This window comes from Gracilinanus agilis, chromosome 1 (genome assembly GCF_016433145.1).
Source record: "Gracilinanus agilis isolate LMUSP501 chromosome 1, AgileGrace, whole genome shotgun sequence".
Taxonomy (NCBI): domain Eukaryota; kingdom Metazoa; phylum Chordata; class Mammalia; order Didelphimorphia; family Didelphidae; genus Gracilinanus; species Gracilinanus agilis.
The window spans coordinates 228,224,607-228,249,968 of NC_058130.1; the positions used below are offsets into that span (position 1 = coordinate 228,224,607).

The 25,362-nt window shown below is 36.5% G+C and overlaps 1 protein-coding gene across 1 annotated transcript in view; it reads right to left on the bottom strand.

Annotated features, from left to right (window-relative positions):
• Positions 1-20,490: 20,490 nt before the first annotated feature.
• The window catches only part of SUSD1 (sushi domain containing 1), a 312,394-nt gene continuing 307,522 nt past the window's right edge, over positions 20,491-25,362 (bottom strand). Inside the window, exon 15 of the mRNA XM_044679157.1 lies at positions 20,491-20,633. Coding sequence (XP_044535092.1) covers positions 20,491-20,633 — 143 coding nt within the window. The remainder of the gene's footprint in view (positions 20,634-25,362) is intronic.

Consider the following 25,362-nt stretch of genomic DNA (forward strand, 5'->3'; position numbering starts at 1 on the left):
TTTTTTTTTTTTTTTAAACCCTTGTACTTTTGTGTATTGTCTCATAGGTGGAAGAGTGGTAAGGGTGGGCAATGGGGGTCAAGTGACTTGCCCAGGGTCACACAGCTGGGAAGTGGCTGAGGCTGGGTTTGAACCTAGGACCTCCCATCTCTAGGCCTGACTCTCACTCCACTGAGCTACCCAGCTGCCCCTACAATTTCTTTCTTTTTTTTTTAGACATTTATTAATATTCGTTTTTAATCTGTTTACATACTTTATGCCCCTACTTTCCCCTTCACCCCCCTGCTCTCCCCCCACCCATGGCCAACGCACATTTCCACTGGTTGTAACATGTGTCATTGTTCAGGGTCTATTTCCCATTCATGTCCGCCTCAGTCCATGCATTCAAGCAATTGTTTATCTTATATGTTTCCTCTCCTGCAGTCCTTCCTCTGAATGTAGGTAGCATCTTTACCATAAATCCCTCAGAGCTGTCCTGTGTCATTGCATTGTTGCTGGTACAGAAGTCCATTACATTCGATTTTACCACAGTGTATCAGTCTCTGTGTACAATGTTCTTCTGGCTCTGCTCCTTTCGCTCTGCAACAGTTCCTGGAGGTCTCTCCAATTTGCATGGAATTCCTCCAGTTTATTATTCCTTTTAGCACAATAGTATTCCATCACCAGCATATACCACAATTTGTTCAGCCATTCCCCAATTGAAGGACATACCCTCATTTTCCAGTTTTTTGCCACCACAAAAAGCGCAGCTATGAATATTTTCATACAAGTCTGTTTATCTATGATCTGTTTGGGGAACAAACCCAGCAATGGTATGGCTGGATCAAAGGGCAGGCATTCTTTTATAGCCCCTTGAGCATGATTCCAAATTGCCAGCCAGAATGGCTGGATCAGTTCACAGCTCCACCAGCAATGCATTAATGTCCCAATTTTGCCACATCCCCTCCAACATTCATTACTCTCCCCTTCTTTCATTTTAGCCAATTTGCTAGGTGTGAGGTGATACCTCAGAGTGGTTTTGATTTGCATTTCTCTAATTATTAGAGATTTGGAACACTTTCTCATGTGTTTATTGATACTTTTGATTTCTTTACCTGAAAATTGCTTATTCATGTCTCTTGCCCATTTATCAATTGGGGAATGGCTTGATTTTTTATACAATTGCTTTTAACTCCTTGTATATTTGAGTGATTAGACCCCTGTCAGAGTTTTTCGTTATAAAGATTTTTTCCCAATTTGTTGTTTCCCTTCTGATTTTGACTACATTGTTTTTGTTTGTACAAAAGCTTTTTAGCTTAATATAATCAAAACCATTTAATTTACATTTTGTAATTTTCTCTAACTCTTGCTTGGTTTTAAAATCTTTCCTTTCCCAGAGATCTGACAAGTATACTATTCTGTGTTCACTTAACTTATTTATAGTTTCCCTCTTTATATTCAGGTCATTCACCCATTCTGAATTTATCTTGGTGTAGGGTGTGAGATGTTGATCTAAACCTAATCTCTCCCATATTGTTTTCTAAATTTCCAGGCAGTTTTTGTCAAATAGTGGATTCATGTCCCAAAAGTTGGGCTCTTTGGGTTTATCATACACTGTCTTGCTGATGTCATTAACCCCGAGTCTATTCCACTGATCCTCCTCTCTGTCTCTTAGCCAGTACCATATTGATTTAATGACTGCTGCTTTATAGTATAGTTTGATATCTGGTACTGCTAGGCCCCCTTCGTTCACATTTTTTTTCATTATTTCCTTTGATATTATTGATCTTTTGTTATTCCAAATGAAATTTGTTATAGTTTTTCCTAATTCAGTAAAGAAGTTTTTGGGTAGCTTGATAGGTATGGCGCTAAATAGGTAAATTAATTTGGGTAGTATGTTCATTTTTATTATGTTAGCTCGTCCTACCCATGAACAGTTAATGGCTTTCCAATTACAATTTCTTTTTAAGACTGATTTCTATGGAGGAGACTCACAGGTCAACCTCTTCTTAGACCTTTACTGTATTATAATTTTTTATGTTTCTGGAGACATGATTTAAAAAAAATTTTTTTTAACTCTTACCTTCTGTCTTGGAATCAATACTATACTGTGTATTGGTTCCAAGGCAGAAGAGTTGTAAGAGCTAGGCAATGGGGGTCAAGTGACTTGCCCAGGGTCACACAGCTGGGAAGTGTCCGAGGTCAGATTTGAACCTATGACCTCCCATCTCCAGACCTGGCCCCCAGTCCACTGAGCTACCCAGCTGCCCCCTGCAGATATGATTTGACTTGTGCTATCACTATGCTTCTTATCACAGGGTTATACTGGGACAGGAAGGTGCCACTGTAGATAGGGTGCTGGGCTTGAAGTCAGGAAGGCTCATCTTCCTGAGTTCAAATCTGGCCTCAGACACTTAACTAGCTGTGTGACCCTGGGCAAATCACTAACCTCTGTTTACCTCACTTTCATCATCTGTAAAATAAGATAGAGAAGGAAATGGCAAACTACCGTAAGTATCTCTTCTAAGAAAACTCCAAATGGTGTCATGAAGAGTCAGACAGGACTAAAAAATAACTGAACAATAACAAATAATGTGGCAGAAAACTGTCCTTCCAACAATAACAAATAACATTGCCGAGATGATTTTATAAAATACCTCACAAATAATTGAATGTTAAAATGATAATTTTACTTAAAAATGACATAGACACTTTTTCAGAAATAGCTGTAGCTTGGTTCAAAGCCAAGAAGACCCAGTTTATATTAAGTCCCATCTCATACACATACTGTGTTATACTGATCAAGTCATTTAATATCTCAGTGCCTCAGACAACTCACTGAGATTATATGTTGCTGAGCAGGTATCAATCTACATTGGTAGAGGGAGTTTATACACCAGAAAGTTCCTAATACTAATTTAATCACAGATTCGGACCAAAAAGAAATCACATATAAGTTTACTGTCCTTCATGTTCAAAGAAGGATTCACGAAGCTGACTGTTATGAGTATACATGCATTCTTTTTTGTTTTTAAGCTGGCTTAATGATTTGATTTGATTTTTATTATGAAGATATTTTATTTTGCCAATTACATGTAATAAAAAATTTCCACATAAGTTTTCTGAAGTTATATGTTCTGAATTGTCTCTCTCTCTTTCTTCCCTGCCCCTTTGTGGAGCTCTCAAGCAATTCATTCTGGTTTACACATGTATTATTCATGCAAAATATTTCTATGTTGTATATTTTTGTAATAGAATAATCATAGAAATACAAAAACCCAAATAAAATAAAGTGGAAAATGGTATGCTTTGATCTGTCTCCCGACTCCAATGATTCTTTCTCTGGAGGTGGATAGCATTCTTTGTCACAAGTCCCTCAGAATTGTCCTGGATCATTATATTGCTGAGAGTAGCTAAGTCTTTCACAGTTGATCATTCCATAATCTTGGTATTACTGGGTATAATTTTTCTCCTGGTTCTGCTTATTTCACTCTGTATCAATTCTTATAAGTCTTTCCAGTTCTTTCTGAAATCATCCTGTTCATCATTTCTTATAGCATGACAGTATTCCATCACCAATATATATCATAATTTGCTCAACCATTCCCCAATTGATGTTCATCCCTTCAATTTCCAATTCTTTGCCACCACAAAAAGGGCTGCTATAAATATTTTTGTACAAATAGGTCCTTTCCCCCTTTTTAAAACATCTCTTTGGAATACTGACCTAGTAGTGGTATTACTAGATAGAAAGCTATGCATTGTACACCAAAGGATATGCCCTTTGGCCATAGTTCCAAATTGACCTCCAGAATAGTTGGATCAGTTCTCAACTCCACCAACAATGCATTAATGTCCCAATTTTGCCAGGCCTTCAGATGGGAGGCGTTGGGTCCAAATCTTGCCTCAGACTTATCCCAGCTGTGTAACTCTTGGCAAATCACTTAACCCCAATTGCCTAACCCTTACTGCTTTCTTGAAAATGATTCTTGGTATCCATTCTAAGATAGAAGTTTTTAAGTTTAAAAAAAGGCAATCAGACCTATAGTCTCGGTCCCATTGAAATGGAGATAAGAGCTACTACTCCAGAATCTACCAAATGTTGACATTGTAGAACTAGGATCTCTAGAACTACTTTTTGATGATTTCTAGGAGAAAGGTATTGGCAGGAGAGAAACTTGATTGAAAATGAGGGTTCAGAATTTGCCCGCCATCTTAGAACCATATTGCTTGGTGCTTTTGGATCAATGCATTTTACTCCCTTCCTGAGACAGATCCAGCATCCTGAGGGATTGTGAAGAGATGATGGCTTTGTTACTGAATTGGTGAAATTTACTGTACTGATCAGATCATGTTTGGTGAGAGAGCCCAACTGCCCCTCAGATGCCATTTCCTTCTCCTGTGACTCTCACTTTGGGAAGGAAACAGCTGTTATTTGCTCTAGTTTCAGATTTCGTTTCAATCTCAACCCTTCCTAAAGATAGTATAGGACAGGAAAAGCCAATTCTGGCTTTAAGGGTGCTTGGTTAACTGTATCTTCCCATAGCTTCTTGTTTTTTCTCTGCTTAGCTTTCTGTCCTTTTCCTTGATTTCACTTACCTCTTCTGGTATAAAGAAAACTAATTTGTGTTGTATGTTTAGTGCTATCAGGGCCAATTGGTTTTTTTGGTTTATTTGTTTTGGGTCTTTGTGTCCTCAGCACTTAACACAGTGTCTAGTACATCGTAGGTGCTTAATTCATGCTTGCTGATTTGACTTGGATAAATCGGGGTAAAACAGAAGACAGATCCGGCTTCGTGGATAGACATAAGAAGGTGTCAGAGTGATGATTACCTCCCTCGGGGAATTACCAACTTTAGGTGGTTGATTTGAGTTCATCTTTAACCAGATCAAAGTGGATTTACAGGAGAGTATGAGCAGGCAGAGATTAATAACTTAAAGTGAATCAAACCCTTTGATGTGGTAGAAGAATCGTTTTGATGTAGCCAGGATCTTGTGGGAATTTCCATGTGTGCTATGTAGGTTCTTTATTGGATCCTTTACAAGCAAATGCTTTGATCCTTACAATAACCCTGGGATTCTCCCCATTTTACAGGTGAGGAAACTGAAGCAAATAGAGGCTAAGTAACTTCCTCAGGGTCACACAGCTACTAAATGACTGAGGCTGGATTTGAACTCAGGTCTTTCTTCCTGACTTTAAACTCAGAGCTCTATCCAGTAAACATCTCTCACAGACATATTACACATAGGGATATCCTCACTCACTACTACAGACACGTCTTAACACACATATATAAATGCAATACATTTAAAAATGTATTTTTACCTTTGTAAAATATGCTTGTATTTATGCACATCTGACTATACGTATAGTAATATATAACAGGCTCGTAGGTATCTGTCCCTTATTACAGAAGAGCAAAGGATGAAGGGCCCTTTCCTCTTTATAGAGAAGGAAGGCACTGCAGGTGCAAAATATTAAATACACCTGGTGTCTGGGTTACTATGGTGACTGGTTTGGGTTGACAGTTTTTCTTTGTCACTGGAGGACTTTATTGGTTGGGAGTGGTGTGTTTCAGGAAATTACTACAATGTAAAAAAACAAAAAGCATGAATATGCTTTGTTAAAGAAAATTAGGGTGCTAAAAATGAAAGAAATGGGGGAAATTAAAAGTAATATATTCAATTAAAGAAAGCACTTGAAGATTCATTCTTTATTAAGTGCTTGAATCATCTAAAAGTAAAGATTCCTTTTGCTTGCTTCTTATAATGCTTCCACCTCTAAGCAAACATCAGGCAATTCAAAAGAAATTTTTACAATGGGCAGAGGAAGAATTAGTCTTAAAGGCAGCATTTGTATTAATTAGAATTAAAAGCAGAAGTAACCTCCGAAGTGCTTGGTCTCAGTTTCATTAAAGTTTTTTTTTCAAACTCTTAACTTCTGTCTTGGAGTTTATACTTTATATAGCATGAAATATCAAAAAAACTTTATTGTAATATAAAGCAGTGATGGACAAACTTTTTAAAGAGGAGGCCAAAGGAAAGGAAATGCTCATCTGTCAGTCCTGTGGGCCATAGTTTGTCCATCACTGACATAAAGTATCAACTCTGAGACAGAAGGGCAAGATATAAGCAATTGGGGTTAAATGACTTGCCCAGGGTAACACAGCTAGAAAGTGTCTGAGGCCAGATTTGAGTCAAAATCCTTTCAACTCCAGGCCTGGAGCTCTATCCACTGTATTACCTAGCTGCTCTCAGTTTTTTTAAAAATTAAAAACAAAAGTCTCTATTAAAAGCTTATAGTTCTAAGTAGAGAGAAATATAGTTTTTTTCCCCAAAAAACAAATAGTCTTTGTGGATAGGAAGTTAGTATAATGGGAGGAATGCTAGGCTTGCAGTCAAAGGACCTGATTTTAAATAGCACTTCTATTTATTATCTATGTAATCTTGGACCAAGTTCAGACAACTCTCTTGGGATTTAGTTGATTCATCTGTAAAAATGAGGGAGTTGTACTACAAGGCCTCTAAGGTACTTCATTCACATTCTGCTTAGCCCCCTAAAATCTGACTTCCTCATTATTCAATTGAAACTTCTCTCCAATGTGGCCAAATCTCCTAAATGTTAAATCAAATAGCCTTTGACCAATCTTTACTCTTCTTCTTTTCTCTAGTGATGCATTTGATACTGTTGACTAACTCCCACTTCTTTTTTGATTTATATTCAACAAAGAAATTGAAAGAACTTTGAAATAAAAATATAGGAGTCAAGAGAAAGAAGCATTATACCCAAAGCTGGAGTTTCTTTCTAAGGAAAAGAAAAAAATACTACAAACAGGCAGAAAGAATTCAAGTACTAAGAAGCTACACTAAAGATGACACAAAGCAGCCACCATTGGAAAAGAATGGGAGGCTTGCATGATGATATTTATAAGGGCAAAATATCTTGGTTCACAACCATTAACTTGCCTAGAAAAGGTGAGTACAATCCTACAGATATCAGGAATACAATGATCCAGGACAACTCCACAGGACTTCAGAGAAGGAACTGATGGAGTCAGAATGCAGATTAAAGGATATCATTTTTTCACCTTATTTTCTTCATGAGTTTTATGTGCGTATGTGATATGTGTTTTCTTCCACAACATGATGAATATGAAAATACGTACTTCATGATAGCACATATATAATCTATATCAAATAGGAGGGAAGGGAAGAACGGAAGGAAAGAATTTGGAACTCAAAAGATAAGGAAATGAATGTTAAAAAGGGTTTCTAGAAGTAATTGGGGAAAAGATAAAATGTTACTTGGAGAAAAAATCAGATAGGGATGACCTTTAATGAAACAGAAAATTTCCAAAAATTCTTGACTAAAAGACCAGAGCTATGTAGAAATTTTGATGTTTAAACCCAAATCAACAGAAAAATAAAAGGGCAAAAATTAGTGATAAATCATAACAGACTAAACAAAAATAAACTGTCTACATTTTAACATGAGTAGATACACATGTGTCCCCTTAGAAGTCTACCAAGGACCTCAAAGGGAGTCTAAAAAGTCTAAGAGTGGGAGTGGTTTTTTCCTGTTTTGAAGATCTTAGAAAAAGAAAGTATATAGGTAAGGGGAAAGGAATACACTCAATAGGGGAGCAAGAGGAGAGAAAAGAAAGGTAATTAAAATGATCTCACATGATCAGGGTGTATAAGTAAAAGAAAATACAAATGATAAGGAAAATGGAGGAAAGCCTGGGAGTGGGAACTTCACTTTCATCTGAACTGTTCAAATGAGGGAAGAATGCATACACACAGTTGGGTATAAAGCATTTTAACTGTAGGAAAGACGATAACTAACAGGGGGTATAAAAGGAGAAGGAGTTTAGTCCAAAGGAGAACAAATTCTAACCATAAAAGATGAACTGTGTGGAAGAATTTATAAAAAAGTAAAGAAAAGATAAAAATCTATGAATGGGCTCTGGGTAAGAGAAAGTAAAAAGGGGAAGAGGAACAGAAGCAGAATGCATCAAACTTAGACAACTGGTATTAAATATACACCCTCTCTCACCACCAGTTTCTTTATAATGAGGAGACAGGAAACAAAGAGGCACTAAAGTATAAGCAAATTGGATATAGGAAAATATGCAATCATGATTGCAAATGTGAATGAGATGAACTCCTCTGTAAAATAGAAGAGGATAGCAGAATGGATTAGAAAAGAGACTCTAACAATGTTGTTTTTATAGAAAAAAGACTTGAAATAGAAAAGCACCAAGAGGTCAAATAAAGGGCTAGAGATACTCTGTTATGCTTTAGTTAAACTAAAAAAAAATAACGTTTGTTATCATGGTTTCAGATAAAGTGACAGCAAAGACAGACTTAGAAGAAAGAAACAGAAAAACTACATCAAGTATCACAGTCACACAATTAATATTAATATAAATCTACATGAACAGATGAACCAGAATCTAAATGCTAAAAGGAAAAGTTAAATAAAATTGTATGGCTAAACAGAGAGTAAAACTATACCTGAGTACTTCAATTTGCCCTACTCAGAACTAGATAAATTTAACCAAAGGAAAAACAAAAGTTGAGGACCTGAATAGAATTTTGGAGAAGTTAGATATGGTAGGCCTTTGGATATTCCTGAATGGTAACAGGAAAAAGTATACTTATTTCTCAGCTTTATGTGCTACTTTTGCAAAAATTGACACTTGTAAAAAAAATGCCCCATAAAAAGCAGAATTGTTAAACACATCTTTTATAGAACACAATGCAATCAAATTTTCAATATAGAACACTGAAGGAATGACTAAAAATTAACTGGAGAATAAATAATTTAATCTTAAAGAATGAGTGGATCAACAAATAAAGCATAGAAACAACTGATAATTAAGGACAGCTAGATGGTTCAGTGGATTTAGAGTCAAGCATAGGAATGAGAACTCTAGGGTTCATAGCTAGTCTCAGACACTTCCTAGCTATGTGACCCTGGGGCAAGTTGCAACTCCCATGGCTTAGCCCTTACCAGTCTTCTGCCTTGGAACCAATACACAGAATACTGATTCTAAGACAGAAGATAAAAGTTTTTTTTAAAAAAAGAAAGAATAGTTTCATTAAAAATAATGAAAACAGGGGGCAGCTGGGTAACTCAGTGGATTGAGAGTCAGACCTAGAGACGGGAAGTCCTAGGTTCAAATCCAGCCTCAGTCACTTCCCAGCTATGTGACCCTGGGCAAGTCACTTGACCCCCATTGCCCACCCTTACCACTCTTCCACCTAGGAACCAATACACAGAAGTTAAGGGTTTAAAAAAAATGATGACAACAATGGGATAGATCAATAAATAAGCATGGAACTAAAAAAACTAGAAAACCAAAAAAATCAAAAACCCACAAACAAACACCAAAATCAAAGAAGAGCATAACAAGATTGAAAGCCAAAAACTCATTGAATTAACAAATAAAACAAATTAACAACAAATTAACAAACAAAAATCAAAGTAGGAGTTTATTTTTGAAAAAGCCAATAAAATTATTAATTAACATGATTTTTTAAATGAAAGAAGAAAACCAAATGACCACTATCAAAATGTAAAAGATCTATAGACAAACTGTGAACAAATAAAAGAAATTATTTCTACCAAATCTATGCCAATAAAACTGAAAACCTAAATGAAATAATTAAATATTAACAAATAGAAAAGGCCCAAATGAACAAAGCAAGAAATAGAAGACTTAAATAAACTTATCTCAAAAAAAGAAACTTAATAAGCCATAAATGAGCACCTAAAGAAAAAATCCTGGGACCATATTAATTTATAAGGGAATTCTATCAAACATTTCAAGGATAATTACTTCTAATGCTACAAAATCTGTTTGAAAAAATAGAAGGGATTCTGCCAAAATCTTTCTTTGATACAAATATTATCTTTATGCTTAAACCAGCAAGAGTCAAAACAAAAATAAGAAAATGATAGACTAATATGCCTAATGAATGTCAATGCAAAGATGTTAAATAAAAATATTAGAAAGGAGATTTGGGCAACATATCAAAAAGATTATATACTGTGCCAAGGTTGACATATCAGGAACATGGGGCTAGTTCAATATTAATTAGGAAAACTATAAACAATAAAAATAAAAATCATATAAATAGAAGCAGAAAATTATTTTGACAAAATACAATACTCTTGCTTTTGAAAAACACACTAAACAGCAAAGAAATCCTTTCCTTAATATAAGTAGTATCTAACTAAAACCAAGAACCAATATTATCTATAAAGGTGATAAACTAGAAGCCTTTCCCAAAACACTAAGGAAAGGCAAGAATATCCATTATCGTCATTACTATCCAGTATATTGCCAGAAATGCTAGTAACAGTGATATGACAAGAAAAAGAAACTGAGAGAATAAGCATGAAGAAAGAAGAAAGAAAATTATTGTTTTTGCAGATGATATGATGGTTTACTTAAAGGAAGCTAGAGAGATAACTAAAAACGTTTTAAGCAATTACAGCAAAATTTCTGGATACAAAATAAATTCATGTAAGTCATTATATTATTTCTATATATTACCATCACAATCCAGTAGGAAGAGATATAAAGGAAGATTCCATTTAAAATAACTACATAAAGTATAAAATGCTTGGGAGTCTATTTACCAAGACACTAAAAGTATATGACAATAACTATAAAATTTGTTTATATAAATAAGACATCTAAATAACTGAAGAAATATTAATTGTTTGTGGGTAGCATGAACCAGTATAAAAAATGAAACAACTGTCTAAGTTAATTTACTTTATTCAGTGTTATAACAATCAGATCATTTAAAGATTACTTTATGTAGAGAAAAAAACAAAATTAGTCTGGAGGAATATATTATCAAGATTCTCAAGGGAAATCATGAAAAAAGTGGAAACAAAGGGGTACACAATAAACAGAAACAAACAAGCTCCATAATTAGAGAAATGAAAATGAAAACATCTCTGAGATTCTACCTCATACTCATCAGATTAACAAAGCTGAAAAAAAAAAAAGGAAAATGACAAATGCTAGAGGGGCAGTGGGAAAACGGTTACATTGATGGACTTTTGGTACCTTAAATACAGTAGATGCAAAATAAATATTTGTTATTATTGGCGGAGCTGTGAACTGATCTGAGTCATTCTGAAATTAATTTGGAAATGTGTCCAATAGTTAATAATTTGTGCATATTATTTAACCTAGTGATACCACCTCTAGGGCTGTGACCCAAAGAGATCAAGTAAAGAAGAAAGGATTCATATATACAAAAAATATTTCTAGTAGCTCTTTTTGTGGTGGCAAAGGATTAGAAACTGAAGAGGTGCCTATCAAGGGGGGAATGGCTGAACAAGTTATGGACTCTTAGTCCCTTTATTACCAGAACCCTTCTTACCTTTCTAGTTCTCTTACACTTCACTCCCCTTGACATACTCTTAGATCTAATGACACTGGCCTCCTTGCTATTCTTTGAATATGATACTCTATCTCCCAGCTCAGAGTTTTTACTGGCTATTTCCCATACTTCTTTGTCATCACTGCCTCCTGCCTTTCTTCAAGTCTCAGCTAAAGTACCAATTTCTGCAAGAAACCTTTCCCAGTCCTCCTTAAACTTAGCATCTTCCCACTAAGATTACTCCTAAATTATCCTACCTAGATAAGTATCTTTTGGGGGGTACATAGTTATTCGCATGTTTTCTCCTTGAGAGAAGGACCTGTCTTTTTTCCTTTCTTTTTATCTCTAGCACTTAGCACAGAAACTGTATATAGTTGATATTTAATATTTATTTACTGATTGAAACAAAGCATTTGTCTATAAAGGATCTATTAGAGACCTATATAGTACACGTAGAAATGCACATCAGATCCTATCTGAATTAAAAATATTCTTCTTCCATATCAAAGGATTTGATTCATTTTAAGTAATTAATCTCTTCTGTAAATCCACTTTGATCTGGCTAAAGATTAATTCAAAGTGTTATCATAAGGTGAAAGCAGGGACAATTTTCCCCCCTTTTCTTTGAATTCCCATTGCATAAGACAGTGCCTATTATATGGTAGGTGCTTTAAAAAATCCCAATTGACTAATAGACTAATTAGAATATGATTATGCAAAGTGTTCTAAATCTCTCATAATTAGAGAAATGCAAATCAAAACAATTCTGAGGTACCACCTCACATCTATCAGATTAGCCAATATGGCAACAAAGGAAAGTAACAAATATTGGAGGGGATGTGGCAAAATTGGGACACTAATGCATTGCTAGTGGAGTTGTGAATTGATCCAACCAATCTGGAAGGCAATTTGGAACTGTGCCCAAAGGGCTTTAAAAGACTATCTGCCCTTTGATCCAGCCATAATACCACTGGGTTTATACCCCAAGGAGATAATAAGGAAAAAGACTTGTATGAAAATATTTATAGCTGCCCTCTTTGTGGGGGGCAAGAAATTGGAAAATGGGGGTATGTCCATTGATTGGGGAATGGCTGAACAAATTGCGGTGGTGTCTGATGGTGATGGAATACTATTGTGCTGAAAGGAATGATGAACTGGAGGAATTCCATGTTACCTGGAATGACCTCCAGGAATTGATTCAGAGTGAAAGGAGGAGGAGGAGGAGAACATTGTACACAGAGACTAATATGCTGTGGTACAATCAAATGTAATGGACTTCTCTACTAGCAGCAATACAATGATCCAGGACAATTCTGAGGGACTTATGAGAAAGAATGCTATCCACATCTAGAGAAAGAACTGTGAGAGTAGAAATGCAGAAGAAAAACATTTGCTTGATCACATGGTTCGATGGGGATATGATTGGGGATGTTGACTTTAAATGATCATGCTATTGCAAATAATAATATAGAAATAGGTTTTGAACAATGATACATGTAAAACTGTGGAATTGCTTATTGGCTCTGGGAGTGGGGAAGGAAAGAACATGAATCATGTAACCATGGGAAAATATTCTAAATTAAATAAAGAAATAAATAAATAAGAATATGATTATGCTTTAAGAATTGCTGAAAATGATGGTTTGAGGAAAATCTGAGAAAACTTAAATGAACTGGTATAAAGAGAAGTGAGCAGAACCAGGAGGAACAACTTATACAATAATAACAGCATTGAAAAGACAGATAACTTTGAAAGACTTAGGAAATTCTGAATCATACAAAGACCAACCATGATTCCAGAGGACTCATGATGGAATAGAGAAGTGATAGATTTGGAACGCAGAATAAGACATGTTTGGGTTTTTTGGGGATGTGGCTAAAGTGGGAATTTGTTTTGCTTGATCACATATGTTTGTAATAGGTTCCATTTTTCCTTCTTTTTCAGGAGGGATGAGGGAGATGGGATGAAGAAAAGACATTTCACTTGATTAAACAAAATGAAATTTAATTTTAAAAACTAAGCAGTTCATTACCAGAGCTTCAAATGTTACTTACTACTTGCATGATATTTGTCAAGTGATTTGCTTTGGAGTTATCACAACTATCATAAATTATCATAGTTCTGAAACCCAGTTTTCCCAATTATAAAATGGAGAGATCAGACTTTATCTATGAGAAGCAGCAGAGTACAGCTGAAAGAACACTACTGGCTCCAAAGTCAAAGGATCTGTTTTCAAATCCTACCCTTCACCTATTAGCTGTGTGATTTAAGTTGTCTTTTAGTCTCTCTGAGTCATGTTTAATGTCTGTAAAATGAAGAGACCAGACTAGTTGGCTTCTAAGATTCCTTCCAGTTCTACAAATATGATTCTATGTTCTCTAAATTTCCATCAGCCTCTAATCCCTCTGATCCTATGCTTTGGAGATAGTGAAAGTGAGTAATATTTTTGTTTTGTCAATCTTTTGTGGAAAATTCAGTGTTGGTATTTTCATATTTCTGTACTTGCACCCAAAAGTCCCTGGAAAGTGAACTAGCTTAGGTACGTGTGTATAGGTGTGTATCTGTATAGATGGGGCAGAGGATCGAGTTCTAGACCTGGAGACAGGAAGACACATCTTCCTGAGTTCAAATCTGCCTTAGACACTGACTAACTGTGTGATTCTGGGCAAGTCACTTTACCTGATTTGCCTCAGTTTACTCATCTGTAAAATGAACTGGAAGAGTAAATGGTGAACCACTCTGGCATCTGCAAAGAAAACCCAAAATGGGGTCACAAAGAGTCAGATGTTAGAGTGGTTCACCCTTTACTCTTCCAGTTGTATCTATATAGACATACGTGTATACTCATATATGCACATACATAAACAGCGATATATACATGTTACTATATGTATACATTTTATTTTTAAACAGTGCATGTGAATATGTGTGTTTTACATATTGAGTGTCATATGTGTATATCCTATTAATTCAACAGAAACAACAAAAACTTTATCAAGAAATGGGATTTTTCTTTTATTTAAAACTGGTTTTCAGTTCCTATTCTGAACATAAGAATAGACTTCAGGTAAATGCTGTCATGTGAGGAAGCTACCATGGGGATATTAATAAATGGGCTAATATTTGTGAGGAAGAAAAACTGTATAAATATATTTAATTTTATTGGGCTGGTAAAACGTCCTCAAATTCTATTTTCACATGAGAGTATTGGCACAAGGCACAGCCTCTTCCTCTACAAGTTCTGGCTTAAAATTATACTTATAAAGGTTAATGATTCAACCATGCTCTTTTAGGTTAGCAACAAAAAGAAGCAATACTTTCTTTGGTACCATCCCTTCTTCCCATTCTCCTAAAAGAGTTAACCTTAAAAAGGGAGGGTGATGGAAAAGTGTGCTGTATATCAATTAAAAAATTATCTGAGTCTTAAGCCATGATTCTATGATATAGTTCTAATAAAACTGGAGTTCCCACTATGGTTTCCTACCCAGGAAAGTTGAGAAGTTGACCTACAGCAAAAATATGATACAAAAATAGAGAATTGCTTGACTCCAGTCTTAAGAAACCACTTAGCCTGGGGAACTAGGTTTGACTATTGTTGTTGTTCAGTCATTTCAGTCATGTCTGATTCTTTGTGACCCTGTTTGGGTTTTGGGCCAAGTTATTAGAGTGCTCTGCCATTTCTTTCTCCAGTTCATTTTATAAATAAGGACACTGAAGCAAGCAGAGTTAAGTGACTTGCCCAGGTCACATAGTTAGTAAGACTCTGAGGCCAGATGAACTCAGGAAGATGGGCCTTCCTTACTCCAGGCCAAGCATCAAATTTTCCCATTTATCTCCAATTTTTGCAAGAATTGGATCTTCCCAGGGAGTCCCAGTTGGGCAGTCAGAAAAACAGTTTGAGGTTTTCTTTTCAGTCTAGCTCCCACAGGCCTCATGGGTGTTTACTACACCTGCTAAATGGAAAGGTCTGTGGGGTCAGGAGCAATTGTTTTTTAAATTTCAATGCCTGGTACAGTGAACATAGAAGCTATTTAATAGATGTTTGTTGAATTGAATCAAATTGATGGGCCCAACTTAATTTAATCCTGATATCTTCATCCACAACTGTAATTACAAATGGGCTGGAAAACACAACATTGCTTAGGATATCAGGGAGGGGATGAGGTCACCTTTAAGACTCAGTGGGCTAAAAGCTGTTGTCCTGAGGAGAGAAAACAGGACTCAGCACACACACGCACATGCAAAATTGGCAGAGGCTTCCCATCATGCTGGATTCAGTCAGGCATGCAGGGAAGAGCTGAGTTACCAGCTTACGGGCTGACCAGTGGTGGCTGAGTCAGATCAAGGCATGGCACACAGAGCCATCTACGGGCATACCAGCATATCAGTGCCAGGCAGGGACAGGGAAAGCCAGCAGCTGCATTAAAAATACCAAACATTGGGGATCTGATTGATTCAGACAGATGGTTAGCTTTCCCCACTGTTCTGCATTTTCACTTCCCGATCTGGTCTACATTTCCAGCACTGAATCTGGCAACTGGTCTTTCTATGCATTTCAGCCTCTTTCATTTAGAGACAGAGGTATAAGAATAGTTCACTTTCCGCTTCACAGTTGCCATCATCGTGCCTCAGATCCACTTCCTCTGGCCCAAGCACACACTGCCCTCCTCTCCCAACTTTCCCCCTAAGTTTCCTCTTTACTGGCATTTGTCAATCTTGTCTTATGTACAATGTGGCATCTTTCAGCCCTCAAGTTCTATGTTAGATTTGGTCATAGGTATCTCCCTATTGGGTTCATTGGGTCAATGATTTAGAAACAGAAGATAACTTAGAGGTTGTCTAATCCAGTCATTTAACAGATAAATTAATAATAACAATAGTCAATATTTAATATATAAAATATTTACTACATTTCATATTTAATTCTATATTTAAATTTTAATTTAGTGCATTAAGTTAAAGTATTTTATTTTTTATTATTATGAAATTAATTTTAATGAAACTGGTTGTCATTAATTTATTTTAAAATATCTAAGATTTTAATATTTTGCAAAGTGCTTTTCTCATTTGAGCCTCACATCAACTATGTGAGATAAGTGATGTTATTATCTCCATTTTACAGCTGAGTACAATGAGGTGAAAAGAAATTAAGTTCAGGGTCACACAGCTAGTAAAAGCCTGAGTTTGTCTAGTCTTCTTAATTCTAGGAAAATCTGAAGGTACCAACTACACTGGCTGAGGGGATATTTACTCACCTAGGGAGTTCCCTATACTGAAGAAGTCACAGGTTCAATCCCTGTCCCCAAGATGGTCACCATGAGGTAATCTAAGTCATGGCACTCCATCCACTATTCCATCTATTTGAAACTGGGTTTATGAGACATTGTATGATATAATAGATAGATTATAGTCTCTGGAATCAATAACACCATCTTTCGAATTCTGCCTCTGACACTAGCTATGTAATAACCAAAGGCAATTCACTTAACTTCTCACAGAAAAGAAATCAGAGCTGGAAGAGAATTTGAAAGTCATCTAACCCAACCCTCCCATTTTACAGAGGAGTAGAATGAAGTTCTGAAAAGCTAAGACTAAGGTCACAAAGGATAGTAGACCCAATTCTCTTGCCTTCCTGAATATCATATTCTAAGCCTTGTGGTCCGTTAGTGTGGAGGCTGCCAGATCCTGTGTAATCCTGATTGGGGCTCCTTGATATCTGAATTGTCTCTTTCTGGCTGCTTGAAATATTTTCTCTTGGCTTGGAAACTCTTGAATTTGGCAATTACATTCCTGGGGGGTTGTCTTTTGAGGATTTAATGTAGAGGGTGATCTATGGACTCTTTCAATGTCTATTTTGCCCTCTTGTTCAAGAAAATATCAGGGCAGTTTTCTTAGATAATTTCTTGAAATATAATATCAGGACTTTTATTTTTTTTCCAGGCTGTCAGGTAGAACAATGACTCTCAGATTGTCTCTCCTAGAGCTGTTTTCTAGTTCAGTCGTATTTTTAATAAGATATTTCATGTTTCCTTCTATTTTGTCATTCTTTGACTTTACTTTATTAATTCTTATTGTCTCGTGAGATCATTAGCTTCTACTTGTCCAATTCTAGCTTTTAAAGACTGGTTTTCAGCTACGATCTTTTGATTTTCCTTTTTTAAGTTTGATCTACCCTACTTTTCATGGCTTCTGGCAGGTCAGTTCTGGTTTCCAATTTGCTTATTACTTCATCTGATTCCTGTGCTTTTGTTTCCAAATGGGAAGTTTTGTCTTTTGAACTGTTATTTTCTTTTTGAATTATTTTCATTTCTTTTTTCCTACTTTTCTTCCCATTTTTCTTCTTTCTTACTTGATTCTTGAACTTCTTTTCGAGTTCCTCAAGAGCTTTTGACCAATTTCCTTTTTTTTTAAAGTTTGGATGTATTTGCTTGTTTGTTACTCTCTGCTGTTGCTTCTATATTTTGCAGGTTTTCTCCATAGAAATTATCCAGGGTCAAAAGCCTTTTCTGCCACAGTTTATTTCTTTTGGTACTTCTGGATTGTGGCACCTGAATCTTGGTGTCCATTGCTGCCTTAGTTTCTGTCTCTGTGTTGTCTTCTCTTCCTAGCCAGAAGTCTGAGTGATCACACAGGATAGAAGAGCCAGCATTTCAGATCAGGTTGTCTGACTCCAAATGCATTGTTCTTTATATTACACCACATTAGGAGCTCATAAACTAACCTGCCCTTAGAGCAAAGGCTGTAAACAAAGCTTTGTTTGGATGGCAGACATGGCAAATCTTGCATTTCTGTTTAAAGGAAAAGTCAAATGTAGCCCAGGGATACACTAGAATCCCTCCAATAAACCCATTGCAATCTATGTAACAATATACCCAGGAAGAGTTTGCCTACCCAGTCTGGACAAAGGGTGAAGGGAAATAAGGAAGGCAGAAGAGAAAACATCTCTTTCCCTTCCCACTACTTCTCTAATGTAATTATCCCACATGAATACACATAGGGAAGCCGAAAAGAACTCTTAATTTTGTTTGTGGTCTGATGTGAGTTCTTTTTAACCTTCGTATTTTCAGTAGGGTGAAATAATGGCAGCCTTGTACCTGACCCATACAGGAAAATGATGATATGTGAGGTATAGACTTATGTATATTAGTGAGGCAATGAGCATTTATTAAGCACCTACTATATTCTATGTGTTACGCCTTAGATTTGAGTTATATTCAATGATTTTCCCAGAATAAACTTTGAGTGGGAAGCTAGATGGCTCAGTGGGTAGAGTACCAAGCCTAGAATCTGGAAGACTCATCTTCCTGAGTTCAAATCTGGCCTCAGACACTTACTAGTTGTGTGATCCTGGACAAGTCACTTAACTCTGCTTTAGTTTCCTTATCTATAAAATAAACTGAAGAAGAAAATGGCAAACTTCTCTAGTATCTTTGCCAAGGAAACCCCAAATGGGATCACAAATGTTAGACACAACTGAAAAAAGCATAAAGAGCTAAAGAAAACTGCTATTTTGAAAAAGCCCTTTGAGATTAGCCCTGGACCACTGTGGGGCCCAGGTTTCAACACCCACTGAATAATACCACACACTTTACAGTAACTATGTTATTTATAGTTTTCCTTCATGGTTCATATAATTCTAGTAGTTATACTCTCCTCTCACAAATTTTCATGTTTATACATGTATCTTTATATAGTATCTCTCCCCTAGTAGAATGTAATCTACTTAAGGGCAGGAACCATTTTCCCATCATTTTCACATTTTCACTGCCTAGTGGAATATCTTGCACACAAGTGCTTACAAATTGTATTAACTTGGATTAGATTGAATTATCAAGACTGTCAAAAGCCATCATTGCTCCCTTTCTGTGCCAACACACTCCTTCAATTCCTTCCAACAAAAAAGTAAATTCAACAAACTTATTGAGCATCCACTATGTATAATTCACTAAGCCAAACATGGGAGATATAAAGAAGAATAGACTTTAGTGTTTCTTAGGAGAAAAGGAAAAGACCAGGCATTTATTAAACATCTACTATGTGCCAGACACATATTATCTTATTCGATTCTCACCACAACCCTCAAGGTAAATGCTATTATTATCATCCCAACTTTACAGAAGAGGAAACTAAGACATACGTGCCAAGGATCACACAACTAGTAAATGCTTAAGACTTGATTTGAACACAGATTTTCCTGTCTCAGGCTCAGCACTCTATTCACTGAATTATTTTGCTGCCCCAAATCTTTCAATCTAATAGTGAGAGTAAGGCATATACACAAATACCTAGTATACAGAATAGTGTTAAAGTACAGGATAGATACAAACAAATACTCCACTGGAATTCAAAGGAATCAATGACTGCTTCTAGCTGGAGATCCAGGAAAATTACATGGAAGAGATAGAATCTAAGGTAAACTTTGAAGTATGAATTGTATTTACATAATGGGAGATAATAGGAGAAGGCAGTCTGGGAACAGAGAAAGGTATGAGCCAAGTCACAAAGGTATGGGCATGTTTGAAGAACGTAAGGCAAATTAGACAAGAACTTAGGGTACATGTGCTAAATCAAATCTCTCTCTCTCTCTCTCTCTCTCTCTCTCTCTCTCTCTCTCTCTCTGGCCATTGGTCATAGTTTGATGCCATCTTTTGTTTTTATTACATGAACTCTATTCTGATCCCTCTTTCACTGTCTTGGACAAACCTCCCATTAGACAATGAGTTCCTTGAGACTAGGCATTGGCTTTTCCCTTTCTTGGCATCCCCAGAGCTTAGCACAGTTCTTAGAACACACTAAGCATTTATTGGCTGACTACTCATATAAATTATTTTCTAATAATAGAGAACTTAAGAAAGAGGTAGATAATTTGGTTAATAGAGCTTCAGGCCTGGAGTTGGGTAATAATGATGAACCAATTAATTAATTAGCCATTAATTTGGCCTCAGATACTTCCTAGTTGTGTGATGCTGGGCAAGTAACTTAACTCCAACTGTCTAGCCCTTAACACATTTTTGCCTTGGAACCAATACTTTTATCAATTGTAAGACAAAAGGTAAGGGTTTAAAAAGAGCGAATTTAGTAGTAGTCTACTATACCAAATATTTATGTGTTCAATTCCAATCTGTTTCCCACACATGCCAATATCACATACCATACTATGGAGAAAGAGAGAAGCACTAAGATGACCACAACAGCCACGGATCCAAATCCAACACCCATCATTTGTGGCAAAGTAAGAGATGAATCTGAAAGACAAAGGCATAAATTCATTATGAGCAACAACTAATTAGATAAAAATCCAGTGTGTTTCTCAAACACTTTCTAGATGTTTAGACTCTTGCCACTTATTGAAGAGAAGAAAGACAAGGTTCCTATTCTCAAAGAACTTGTCATCTAACTGAGGAGGTAATAAATAATGAGATTATTTTGTACACCCAAATAATCTTTCAAAGTTCCATCTTGGGATATAAATGTTCTGATATCGCTTTTATTGTTTTTTTCAGTCATTTCAGTCATATCTAATACTTTATGACCCCATTTGGGGTTTTCTTGGCCGAGATAATAGTTTGCCATTTCCTTCTATAGTTTATTTTATAGATGAGGAAAGTGAGGCCAACAGGGTTAAATGACTTGCCTAGGATGACATAGCTAGTAAATAAGTATCTGAGGACAGTTTTGAACTCAGGAAGATGGATCTTGCTACCTTTAGCCCCACCACTTCTTTCTACTGTGCCCCCATTACAAACATAATTAAAAACATTTCTGGAACATTCCTTTTGGAATTGTCCAAAGTATTATAGCTCTCTGTGTAAGTATTTTATCTCCTTACAAAAGTATAATACCATAGAGTACAGGAATAATGCCCTATCTACATTTTGTACCTCCCCCAGTGCCTATTATGGAGTTCTCCATGTAGTAGGTGCTTAATAAAAGTACTGTATCTTGCATTTTCTCCTCAAGATGACAGACTGAGAAGAAATGTAACAACCCAACTCTCTCACAACTTTAGTAAGACTCAAAGTAGAGTATTAGATTGGAAAACAATCAAGAAACTAGAGTAAATTGATTTGGTTAGCCTAGGTTTGCCTGTATGTTTAACCATAAAAGTCTAACTTGGAAGTCCTTAAACAGTATATATAAACCTCCCAACACATAGATCAGGAACAAGCCAGGAACCATACTCTATAAGTCAAAAAACATTTTATACCCTTTCACCCAGAGATACTAAAAATCTATATACCAAAGAGATTCTAGCTAAGTGAAAAAGACTTTTATGTATAAACACTTTTATAGCAGCTCTTTTTGTCATTATTGTTCAGACATTTGAGTCATGTGTGACCTTTGAAGGCATCATCTGGGGTTTTCTTGGCAAAAATACTGGAGTGGTTTGTCATTTCCTTCTCTAGTTCATTTTATAGATGAAATAAGGCTTTCAGAGTTGTGACTTGCCTGGGGCCACATTGCTAGTAAGTGTCACATTTGAACTTAGGCAACAAAGTAGACCTAGAATCAGGAAGACTCATCTTCCTGAGTTCAAATCTGGTCTCAGACAAGTACTATGTGTTCCTGGGCAAATCATTTAACCGTGTCTGCTTCACTTTCCTCATCTATAACATAAACTGCAAAAGGAAATGGTAGCATGCATGGATATCTCAGGTTAAGATGGCGGCAGAGTAAAAAGCAGCTCTTAACTTCTCCTGATCAAAACACACAAAATTCCTCAGGGGGACATAAAAACAAGTCCAGACGAAAGGAGGAACACCACAACAGGGTGCAGCGTGGAAGGTACGTGGAATCGGGACATTTCCATGCTATAAAGGGGTGAAACAGCTCTCACTAAATAGCGGTCTGAGCAACCACCCCACCCCCAACCCCTCCACACACACCACCTATAGCGCCAAAGCCAGTTAAAAAGAAATAGAGCAAGTTTAGGGCACCCATCGAGTCATTGGCAGCTCCAGGGCCTGTTCCTGAGAGCAGCAAGATTTAGGACCCCAATAAGCCAGAGAACGCAAGCGAAATCTGAGCGCGGGAGCAGAGCGCAGGAGACGCGGAGGCGTGGGTGGAGGCAGAAACCGCCACTAGCTAAAGCTCTGAAACCCTGAGTGGGGAACCAGCATAGACAAGTATACAACTGTGGAAGCAGCGCCCTGAGACTTGTAAAGGAACCTCCAGCAGAGGATCAAGCAAGGGGGTACACCAGGGGGCTTGACCATGGAAAAAACAAGAACTCAGACCTCAGGAGCCAAAAGACCGCGGACAGACCCAGCACGAGGATAAAGCTGAGAAGCTGCTGGGCTAATGATGGCTACCCAGACTCAGGAAGTTCAGAAGAGAAAGATAAACAAGAAAAAGAAGTCTTTAACACTCGACAACTTTTACACAGAGAAAATCCAGACAACGGAGCAAACAGAGGAGAAGAACAAACAAGCATCCGACCCTCCTCAAATAAGGAAAACTCCCCACAAACTATGGAAGAGTTCAAAACTGAGATTCTGAGGAAGATGGAAGATATCTGGCAAGAAAATAACAGTTTAAAAGGTAAAATCTTGCAATTGGAAAGTGAGGCTCAGAAACCAAATGAACTGATAAGCAAATTGAACCAGATTGAAAAAGAAAAACAAAAGATCGTAGCTGAAAACCAGTCTCTAAAGGCTAGAATTGAGCAGTTAGAAGCTAATGATCTCTCAAGACAACAAGAACAAATAAAACAAAGTCAAAAGACTGAAAAAATAGAAGGAAATATGACATATCTCAATGAGAGAGTGACAGACCAAGAAAACCGGTCTAGAAGAGGCAATTTGAGAATAATTGGTCTTCCAGAAAAAACAGAAATTAATAGAAACCTGGGCTCCGTACTAAAAGAAATTATTCAGCAAAATTGCCCTGAAGTCCTACAACAAGAGGGCAATATAGACATTGAAAGGATTCATAGAACACCTGCGACATTCGATCAAGAAAAGAAAACGCCCAGGAATATAATTGCCAAATTCAAGAGCTTTCAAGCAAAAGAAAAAATCTTACAAGAAGCCAGAAAGAGACAATTCAAATATCAAGGAACACCAATCAGGATCACACAGGATCTGGCAGCCTCCACGCTAAAAGACCGTAAGGCTTGGATTACAATATTCAGAAAGGCAAGAGAGCTGGGCCTGCAACCACGGATCAACTACCCATCAAAATTGACTATATATTTCCAGGGGAAAGTATGGGCATTCAACAAAATTGAAGAATTCCAAGTATTTGCACAGAAAAGACCAGGGCTAAATGGAAAGTTTGATATCCAACCACAAAAATCGAGAGAAACATGAAAAGGTAAATAAGAAACAGAGGGGAAAGAAAGAAAATTTATAATTTTTAAATTTGCCTTTTTAAGGGCCTCAGTAAGATCTAATTATATGTATTCCTATGTAGAGAAATGTTATGTATAATTCTCTGTAGTAAACTCTATTCACTATTATACTATCCACTATTATAGTAATCAGAAGAATAATTCACAGGGTGAGGGTGGAACACTAAATAATCTAAGATGACATGGGAGATGGGAAAGAGGGGGTGAATAGCAGGGGATACCAAGAGAAACTTGAGTGAATAAGAAAAATAGGATATTCTATTACACACAAAGAGGGCATGGGAGGGAGAGGGGACAAATACCATTATAAGAAGGAGAGGAAGAGAGCATTAAGAGGTAATAATCAAACCTTACTCTCAGTGTAATCAACCCGGAGAGGGAAGAGTAGCTATACTATCCATTGGGACATAAAACTCTTATCTAACCCTTCTGAGAAAGTCTGAAGGGATAAATCAAGGGAAACAAGGGAGTGGGGAGGTCAAAAAAAAGGAGGGGAGAAGAAGGGGGAGGGAATTCATAAGGCCTTTAAAAACAAAAAGGGGGGGATAAGGGAGGGGGTAGAAAGGGAAGTTAGTCAAGGGAGGGGATAACGGATAGGGTCTTAATAGCAAACCACTGTTTTTAAAGGAAATAGTTTAAGGAGAAAGGGTAGGAATAAGGGAGGAAATGAAAATGTCAGCAAATGCACAACTGATGATTATAACTCTGAATGTGAATGGGATGAACTCGCCCATAAAACGGAAGCAAATAGCAGAGTGGATTAGAAACCAAAATCCTACCATATGTTGTATACAAGAAACACATATGAGACGGGTGGACATACACAAGTTTAAGCTTAAGGGCTTGAGCAAAATCTTTTGGGCATCAAATGAGAAAAAGAAGGCAGGAGTGGCTATTATGATTTCTGACAAAGCCAAAGTAAAAATAGATATGATTAAAAAAGACAGGGAAGGTCATTACATCCTGATTAAAGACAGTATAAACAATGAGGAAATAATACTGCTCAATATATATGCACCAAGTGGCATAGCACCCAAATTCATAAAGGAGAAACTGGCAGAGCTCAAGAAGGAAATAGATAGTAAAACCATACTAGTGGGAGATCTAAATATTCCTCTTTCAGATCTAGATAAATCAAACTGAAAAATAAATAAGAAAGAAGTGAGAGAGGTGAATGAAGTCCTAGAAAAATTAGATTTAATTGATATGTGGAGAAAAATAAATAGGGACAAAAAGGAATACACCTTCTTTTCAGCTGCACATGGCACATTCACAAAGATTGACCAAGTTATAGGGCATAGAACCATTGCAAACAAATGCAAACGAGCAGAAATAATAAATGTAACCTTCTCAGATCATAATGCAATAAAAATAATAATTAGTAAGGGCACCTGGACAGGAAAATCAAAAACTAATTGGAAATTAAATAATATGATTCTCCAAAACCAATTTGTCAAAGAAGGAATCATAGAAACAATCAATAATTTCATTGAAGAAAATGACAATGATGAGACATCCTACCAAACTCTGTGGGATGCAGCCAAGGCAGTACTCAGGGGGAAATTTATATCCTTGAGTGCATATGTTAACAAATTAAGGAGGGCAGAGATTAATGAATTGGG